Source organism: Babylonia areolata, chromosome 5 (assembly GCF_041734735.1).
Source record: "Babylonia areolata isolate BAREFJ2019XMU chromosome 5, ASM4173473v1, whole genome shotgun sequence".
Taxonomy (NCBI): Eukaryota; Metazoa; Mollusca; class Gastropoda; order Neogastropoda; family Buccinidae; genus Babylonia; species Babylonia areolata.
This window is the reverse complement of record NC_134880.1, coordinates 22,037,246-22,047,245: the sequence shown is the minus strand read 5'-3', so window position 1 is coordinate 22,047,245 and position 10,000 is coordinate 22,037,246. Positions and strand designations below refer to the sequence as shown.

Sequence of the window (10,000 nt, the reverse complement as noted above, 5' to 3'; positions counted from 1 at the left end):
AATAATAATAATAAAAGAAAATAAATAAATCAGATAAATAAATAAATTAACCCCCCCAAAAAACAACAACAAAACAATAAAATAAAATAAAGTAAAAAGAACAACAAGAACAACAACAAAAAACAAAACAAAACAACAAAAAACAACAACAAAAAACAAAACAACAACGAAAAACAAACAAAACAACAAACAAACAAACAACAACAACAAACAACCACCACAAAAATAACAGCAACAATAACAAAGAGGTTCAGTGTTCTGTTTCTATTTCCCAACACCGTGTCTCCGTTAATACAGAACTCTGTACCCACACACGAAACTACAGCTGAGGCAGTGCCTGTTTGATAGTTGTCACTGGGTGTTGCCGTACCGTCCTTATGTTGTGTTCGTGGAGGCTACATCTGACCGTTCTCAGTTTTAATGAAAGCAAACCTCGAAATGACTGACCATGACTAGTTAACTGGCATGATGACTTTCAAAACTTGTAGACAAACACGTTTTTGACACTTTAGTCAGTCGCGTGCAACATTCAAAACATGTTTCATTCCAGCAGCAGCGAAAGAATAAACACTGCACAATCTGAATATCGGAGTTTTATTATTATTTTTATATTGTTTCTTATCTAACATGAACTGAAATTGATTTGCGGAAACCTGCATTTGTGGCCAAAAACAAAAGGAACAACAACAGCAAATCGTTGACAAACGCACTCTGAGTAGGGTCAATCAAGAATATATAATGTTGATTTCAGCTGAGAATGTGTCAGATCTATACACTCTGTGGGTGGCGTTAGACTGTGGCGATGAGCTCTCCCAGGAGAGAGCAGCTCGAATTTCACACAGAGAAATGTGCTGTTTCTCTCTCTCTCTCTCTCTTTCATTTTGTGTCAGGATTTTTCTCAACACAACTACGATGTAATAATTTCATTCTGATGATATGCAGTTTCAAAAGAAATAAAACAATGAACACAGTCCCAAGAGAAAATGAAAAAAGAAAAAAAAAATGTTGTGACAAAAACGTAGTACAATACAAATTACAATACTTAAGGACGCAACACCCTACTTGGGACTGCCTGTACCTACCTATACATAGCACTGCAGTGGTGAGCGTGTCTGGTCGCGCACTGCTATTATGTCACATATTTGTTGCGGTTTTTTTCTTCTCTCTCTCTCTCTCTCTCATCTTAACTCACACAGTACGGCCAGTCCTCTCTTCTCCTCTACACAGACCCCTCGGATGTCCAGTGGGTGTCTGAATGACCCAACCTTTAGCTTCCGTCGTCAGAACTGTGGTATTCTTTGTCAACATTCACCTCTTCAGTATAAGACGTTCCGCTTGCAATATTTTGATGATGGTAATTGGGATGGAACTCTGTTAACGTCGTCTCTTTCGCCGTTCGTATGGAGAGAGTTAAGCTCCGTTGAAGTGTAGAGAAGGAGGAGGGGTGGGGGTGGGGAGGTGAGGGAGGAGGGGGGGGGGAGGGCGGGGTGGATGGTGGGCGGATAGGGGTGGCGGGGGGAGCCAATCACGCTTGGCTGGGTGATTTGATCCAGACAGACCTACTACTTGCCTGGTCGCGCGCGTCGTGCATGTTTGGGGGGTTTTAGCTCTGACGCAGGTGACGATGATGATCACACACGCTACTGGGTCCAGCAGAACCACTGCTTAGCCTACTCGCTGTGTGTGAGTGCTCTGACTGTGCGTTTTGTGCACTGGTTTCAGTTTTTGTGGCTGCTCGCTATAGAGTCACTACTATACTGGCTGTCTGTGCGCTGTGCGTTTTGTGCACTGGTTTCAGTTTTTGTAGCTGCTGGCTATGGAGACACTACTGGCTGTCTGTGCACTGTCTGTGCGTTTTGTGCACTGGTTTCAGTTTTTGTAGCTGCTGGCTATAGAGTCACTACTATACTGGCTGTCTGTGCGCTGTGCGTTTTGTGCACTGGTTTCAGTTTTTGTAGCTGCTGGCTATAGAGTCACTACTATACTGGCTGTCTGTGCGCTGTGCGTTTTGTGCACTGGTTTCAGTTTTTGTAGCTGCTGGCTATGGAGACACTACTGGCTGTCTGTGCACTGTCTGTGCGTTTTGTGCACTGGTTTCAGTTTTTGTAGCTGCTGGCTATAGACTCACTACTATACTGGCTGTCTGTGCGCTGTGCGTTTTGTGCACTGGTTTCAGTTTCCGTAGCTGCTGGCTGTAGAGTCACTACTATACTGGCTATCTGTGCGCTGTGCGTTTTGTGCACCGGTATCAGTTTTTGTAGCTGCTGGCTATAGACTCACTACTATACTGGCTGGCTCAGCGCTGTGCGTTTTGTGCACTGGTTTCAGTTTTTGTAGCTGCTGGCTGTAGAGACACTACTATACTGGCTGTCTGTGCACTGTCTGTGCGTTTTGTGCACTGGTTTCAGTTTTTGTAGCTGCTGGCTATAGAGACACTACTATACTGGCTGTCTGTGCGCTGTGCGTTTTGTGCACTGGTTTCAGTTTTTGTAGCTGTTGGCTATAGAGACACTACTGGCTGTCTGTGCGCTGTGCGTTTTGTGCACTGGTTTCAGTTTTTGTAGCTGCTGGCTATAGAGATACTACTATACTGGCTGTCTGTGTGCTGTGCGTTTTGTGCACTGGTATCAGTTTTTGTAGCTGTTGGCTGTAGAGTCACTACTATACTGGCTGTCTGTGCGCTGTGCGTTTTGTGCACTGGTTTCAGTTTTTGTAGCTGTTGGCTATAGAGTCACTACTATACTGGCTGTCTGTGCGCTGTCTGTGCGTTTTGTGCACTGGTTTCAGTTTTTGTGGCTGCTGGCTATAGAGTCACTACTGTACTGGCTGTCTGTGCGTTTTGTGCACTGGTTTCAGTTTTTGTAGCTGTTGGCTATAGAGACACTACTGTACTGGCTGTCTGTGCGCTGTGCGTTTTGTGCACAGGTTTCAGTTTTTGTGGCTGCTCGCTATAGAGTCACTACTATACTGGCTGTCTGTGCGCTGTCTGTGCGTTTTGTGCACTGGTTTCAGTTTTTGTAGCTGCTGGCTATAGAGTCACTACTGTACTGGCTGTCTGTGCACTGTCTGTGCGTTTTGTGCACTGGTTTCAGTTTTTGTAGCTGCTGGCTATAGAGTCACTACTATACTGGCTGTCTGTGCGCTGTGCGTTTTGTGCACTGGTTTCAGTTTCCGTAGCTGCTGGCTGTAGAGTCACTACTATACTGGCTATCTGTGCGCTGTGCGTTTTGTGCACTGGTATCAGTTTTTGTAGCTGCTGGCTATAGAGTCACTACTGTACTGGCTGTCTGTGCACTGTCTGTGCGTTTTGTGCACTGGTTTCAGTTTTTGTAGCTGCTGGCTATAGAGACGCTACCATACTGGCTGTCTCTGCACTGTCTGTGCGTTTTGTGCACTGGTTTAGGTTTCCGTAGCTGCTGGCTATGGACCTGGTGTCGGGGTTTGAAAGGAGGAACGAGTGACCATGTAGGAAGAGTGGCTGGGTTGTGGTGAGGTGTGTGTGGTGGTTGGTTGTTTGCTTCTTGTTGTTGTTGTTGTCATTGAAGGACACGTGTATATCCGACGTGTTTATTAAAGAGTTAAAAGAGGTTAAAAAGGGGTAGTATTTTGAGAGTAGGAAATAGATCAAGAGAGAGAGAGAGAGAGAGAGAGAGAGAGATTTTGTTTTGCAGCAATTAAAAATAAAAGCTTATTGTTGACATTAGAGGACAATTGTAACTGGGGGAAAAAAAAAAGATTTGGGTTTCTTATATAACTATCGAAAACTCTACGCGTGCAATAACTGCAAAACAGCATTTAAAAAAAAAAGAAAAAAAGAAAAACGAGTCACCAAGTTATACCATTCAGCGCTTTTACGATGAGGATTAAACGAAGTGAGAAGGTAGATGAAGAGAGAGACAGAGAGAGAGAGAGACAGACAGACAGACAGACAGACAGACAGACCAAATCAGACGAGGTAGCAGCATCTAAAAAAAAAAAAAAAAAAAAAAAAAAAAAATGCAGGATGATATTTCAATTAACCTTTTTTCTTACCACCACACAGGTCAAGAGCGGGTAGCTGGCTGCAACACTTCTGTGCCCTCGGGAGAAACACCTCTCTTGACTTGAGACACACTTCCCTTTCATCCCCCGATGCAGATCAACACAGCTGATTGCTCCTCCAAAGGACCACTATCAGGCGTGCCTGTTAATGGCTACAGAGGACCACTCGTTCCAGTGATCGCTACAAAGGATTTCGTGTCCCTTTGATACGCTGCTTTCATTGGTTAAAAAGAGGATAACAGAGCGAGTCATGTGACTGAGAGCACACCTGTTCCTTGTGTATCCTTGTGCTAACATCGACTGGATAACTGAAACAAAACAGCATATAATCGTCGGATATCTGTATCAGTATTGGACACCTACATCACCTATATATCGAAACAGAACGTATTTCCATTGGATACCTGTACCGGATAAAACATATTCGTTGAATACCTGAACCAAAACAACATGTGATATTCGTTAGATACGTGTATTGAAACTACACGAATTCATTGGATACCTGTACCGGACTAAACGTATTCGTTGAATACCTGTACCAAAACGACACATATTTGTTGGATACGTACATCAACAACACGTATTTGCTTGATACCTGAACCAAAACAACATGAACGCGTTGGATACCTGAACCAAAACAACATAGATTCGTTGAACACCCGTACCAAACCAAATATATTCGTTGGATACCTGTACCGAAACAACACGAATTCGTTGGATACCTGTACCAACACAACACGAATTCATTGGATACCTGTAACGAAACAACACGAATTCGTTGGATACCTGTACTGAAACATCACGAATTCATTGGATACCTGTACCGAGACAACACGAATTCATTGGATACCTGTACCGAAACAACACGAATTCATTGGATACCTGTACCAAAACAACACGAATTCATTGGATACCTGTACCAAAACAACACGAATTCATTGGATACCTGTACCGAAACAACACGAATTCATTGGATACCTGTTCCAAAACAACACGAATTCGTTGGATACCTGAACCGAAACAACACGAATTCGTTGGATAACTGTACCAAAACAACACGAATTCATTGGATATATGTACCGATACAACACGAATTCGTTGGATGCATGTGCCGAAACAACACGAATTCGTTGGATACCTGTACCGAAACAACTTAAATATATGCTTTTGATACCAAATTCAAAACAACATATATTCTGTGGATACCTGTGCAGAAACAACACGTATTAGTTGATACTCTGTACCAAAACAACACATACTCATTGGATACCTGTGCCAGTTTCTTTGAATATCTACAGTAAAACAACGTATCTCCGTCGGATACGTATGCATTGCTTTTTCCTTTAACAAAACAACAACAACAACAACTAAAAGCACCAAACAAACTCCCAAAAACAACAAACAAAAACCACACAAAACAACAACAACAACAACAAAAACGATGGAGCTCACGAGGGGGTCATTCACATAGTTTTCTGCCTACGTCAACATTTACAGCTGAGCCACACGAGATTCCTCCAGTTGTTTGTAAACTTGTCTTGGACTTCGGAATTAGCACCAACCCCTCACCGCTCTCACTTAACCGGTTCAGATGGAAACCCTACAACACTCTTTCTCCCCTTTCGTCCGGTTTCCCCTTCAATAACCTGAGCGATGACGACTGGTGTTGGTCGTGGTGGTGATGAAGGTGTTGTGGGTGGAGGTTTCGTTTTTTGTTGTGGGGTCACTCCGTCGCTGCGCTATCGTCACGATGAAGGAAACGAGCTCAACACAGCAGTGGGATTTTTGTGTGAGAGATCACCCGTTTTCTTCATAATTCCGTGTGCTGTGCGGTGGGTGATGTGTTCGATTGGAGCTTCCTGAAAGAATCAACGGTGAAGGAAGAAGAAGAAGAAGAAGAAGAAGAAGAATCGATATTCTCTTTACTTACTCAGGTCATTTTCAAGGATACCCGGTACCCCGAACGACGTCAACGATCAGTGCGTTGCCATGGATACGGGGGCTTTGGACGTCTCATTCCCAATGGAGACTTCGACGTCAGTGTTTGTGACGTCAGTCGACTTCCGACCCACGGCTATGGAACGAGAAGTCGCGACGACGACGGGTCCGTCAACGTCGTCAGCAAACGTGACGACGTGGCACGCGACGTTTGCTGACGTGGTGGACGTCAACAGTACGCTGCTCCCCCCAGCGGCGGTGCTGGGATCAGGGGTGGACAACAACAACGGCAGCGTCAATGGTTCTAGCGCGTTGATGATGGCCCCTACCTTCAATGAGGTGAGGTTTCCGTGTGTGTGTGTGTGTGTGTGTGTGTGTGTGTGTGTAAGTGAGTGAGTGAGAGAGAGAGAGAGAGAGAGAGAGAGAGAGAGAGAGAGAGAAGAGTTTTTATACATTATTAACAGTCCCAGGAACATTTCGACATATTTCTTGTAGACTTGTCCTCAGTGTAGAGAAGAGAAAGCAGCGAGAGAGAGAGAGAGAGAGAGAGAGAGAGAGAGAGTCGGCGAGCAAGAAAGAGGCACGTTCGTCTCCCCGTCCCCAAACCCCCCCACACCCCACACCATTTTCATCCCTCCCCTTCCTTAATTCTCCCCCCCCACACACACACACATCCCTCTCTATCAGTCCCTTCACCACCTCACTCCACCCCTTCCATTCACACATACACGTGCACACACCACACCACCTCAATTAGACACAAGCCTTAATTCTCTCCCCAACATCCCTCTCTATCACTCCCTTCACCACCTCACTCCACCCCTTCCATTCACACATACACGTGCACACACCACACCACCTCAATTAGACACAAGCCTTAATTCTCTCACCCCCCCCCCCCCCGTACATCCCTCTCTATCACTCCCTTCACCACCTCACTCCACCCCTTCCATTCACACTTACACGTGCACACACCACACCACCTCAATTAGACACAAGCCTTAATTCTCTCAACCCCCCCTCCCCCCCCCCCCGTACATCCCTCTCTATCACTCCCTTCACCACCTCACTCCACCCCTTCCATTCACACATACACGTGCACACACCACACCACCTCAATTAGACATAAGCCCCACCCACCGTAGGCTCTGGATCATGTCCGTCCTTGCTAATTAATTGAACGGAAGTGGGTTGCTACAGAAGCTACAACGCTTGGACGCTCGTCAAAAAAAAAAAAAAAAAAGAGATCAATTCAGGTTACTGTTCAACAATTATGTTGATGGGTCAAGCAAACAAGGTGCGTCAAAATATCAGGGGAATCTTCTTCTGCTTCTTCTTCGTTCGTGGGCTGCAACTCCCTCGTTCACTGGTATGAATGAGTGGACGTGTATGACCGTTTTTTTTACCCCCGCCATGTTGGCAGTCATACTCCTGTTCTCGTAAGGTGGGGGTGGGGGGGGGGGTGAGTGGAGGTACAATCCGGGTATGTTCTTGTCTCCATAAGCCACCGAACGTTGACATGGATTACAGGATCTTAAACGTGCGTTGCTCGATTCTCTGCATGCGTATGTTATACACGAAGGGGGTTCAGACACTAGCAGGTCTGCTCATATGTTGACTTGGGAGATCGGAACAATTCCTGAGCCTTTACCAGTTAGGCCGTATTGACCGGATTTCGAACCCGGGACCCTCAGATTGAAAGCCCAACGTTTTAACCACTGGGCTGTTGCACTTGTCATATCGGAGGGACTACAGCATGTTGACAGCGGAACTTGCCACAGATCATAGCCTCTGTGGCCAAAACATACAGACTTTTGATGAGGAATTAAACTCTTTAGAAGTAGAATAAAACAGATCATGGTGGAGTTGCCGGCTGTCACAGACACAGACACACACACACACACACACGCACACACGCACACACACACACACAAGCGCCGGCTCGCGAGTGCTGGCTTCCAAAACGATCGGAAACCAGTCAGTACCTGAATATAGCACAGAAAACATCAAGCACACATCAAACTGATGCGCTTAACAGCGTCATTGAGCTGTTTCATCCTGAATGAGCATTAAACTGTTGGGGGGGGGAGGGAAAAAAAAAAAGAAAAGAAAAAGACCACGGTGGAGACGCCAGCTGTCACGGTACGTAAAATAAAACGCATGATAAAAGACCAATACAAACATATTTTTCTGGAACATATAATACACACACACACACACACAAACACCATAATACTGGAGATAAAAGCGCAAGGCAAGCAGAAACATAAGTGCCCCTTATCTTTATCAAAAAAATATTTCTTTTGTCATCGGATTTGGTTTCTTGTCTTTTCCCACTGCAAATCTAAGAGAAAAATGCGAGAGAGAAAAAGAAACAAGAAATGGGGGAAACGATAACGACGATCATGATAATGACAAATGCCGTTTGCGAAGACATCAACAATAGACGATGAAGGTGATAGCACAGTACTGGTTTAAAAAAGTGTGAATGTATGTGTATGTCAGTGAGTGAGTGAGTGGGTGAGTGTGTGAGTGAATGAGTGAGAGAGAGAGAGAGAGAGATTGTGTGTGTGTGTGTGTGTGTGTGTGTGTGTGTGTGTGTGTGTGTGTGTGTGTGTGTGTGTGTTCTCTTATGTGTGTTCACTTGGCTGGTTGATTTGGTATTCTTTCATTCTGTTTTGAAATATTTTCATGTTCTAACTGTCTCATATGAAACTTAGAATCTATTTTCAGTGCAATCTTGCATGCGAAAGGAAACAGATAAACAAATGATAAACAAATGAGCAAGCATGAAATAAAGAACATTCAAAATAAAAGGTGACAGAAAAGGTTGCATCACAACAAACATCAAAGCTATTTGGTCCAGTTTTCACGCGCCCGTCGTGAGGTAAAGCATTATGAAACACCTTTTTTTTGATGTCACATTTATGTATAAAGTTGAATCACTTTGATGTTATTCCCAAGATCCAGGAAAGATTCAGTTCAAGTCTTATTATATTTTGTTATGTTATGTTAAATCATATTCCTGTTTGAGTAATACATATTGCCTGAATTTCGTTGTTTGCTATTGATTCCGATGTTGAATTTGAGATCGTATTCATATTATATTATATTATATATCATATTTCTGCTTGAGTTATACACATTGCCTGAATTTCGTTGTTTGCTATTGATTCCGATTTTCAATTTTAGGTCGATGCATTGCTGTGATCCATCTTACGTGAAATGCAATTATTAATTGTGTTTCAGTGTCATTACTGTTGATGTCTTCGCTAACGCCATTGTCAGTATCATGATCGTCGTTGTCGTCGCTCTTCTTTTTCTCTTTTCTTTTTTTTTTCCTCTCATTTTTCTATCAGATTTACATTGGGAAAAGACAAGAAACCAACTCCGACGATATTAATATTTTTGATAAAGATACGGGGGACTTCCCACGATTTCTCACAATTGAAAGAAAACCTGGGAGGGGAACGACCACGATTTTTCGCAAACCCATGATTTCTCTTAAAAATTAATGAGAGAAATCGTGGGATTGCGAGAAATAGTGGGCTTACACGGTCTCTTGTATCTTCAATTTTGAGATGACCTGTGGTGCTCATCTGGATTATGTATTGATTATTAATTCTGTTTTTGCCCTTCTTCATATGGGGCTAAGGCCTTAAATAAATAAAAATATCTCAGTCTCAGTCTGTGTGTGTGTGTGTGTGTGTGTGTGTGTGTGTGTGTGTGTGTGTGTGTGTGTGTGTGTGTGTGTGTGTGTTCGTGAAGCACGTACCAATCTATTTTACTATCTTATTTTGCTTACTTTATTTCACGTGTTTTCGAAGAAAACATGACTACATTTTAGCTTATTTTTGACAGATTTCAAAGCTTTTAAGATATCATAAATATCAAAATATTATCTAAACTTATTTCTGGCAAAAGTTCAAAAGTTTTCTGAGAACCAGTATGAAGGCGCCGTCGAGAACTGTTGCGCTGGTAGGACTTTATGTTGGTAAAGGTAAACATCAGCGCTGGTAGG

General features: G+C 43.6%; 1 protein-coding gene across 1 annotated transcript in view; it reads left to right on the top strand.

Moving 5' to 3' along the window:
* Positions 1-5,279: 5,279 nt before the first annotated feature.
* LOC143282416 (gonadotropin-releasing hormone receptor-like) overlaps positions 5,280-10,000 on the top strand; it is a 282,537-nt gene continuing 277,816 nt past the window's right edge. Inside the window, exon 1 of the mRNA XM_076588049.1 lies at positions 5,280-6,323. Coding sequence (XP_076444164.1) covers positions 6,031-6,323 — 293 coding nt within the window. The 5' untranslated portion in view covers positions 5,280-6,030. The remainder of the gene's footprint in view (positions 6,324-10,000) is intronic.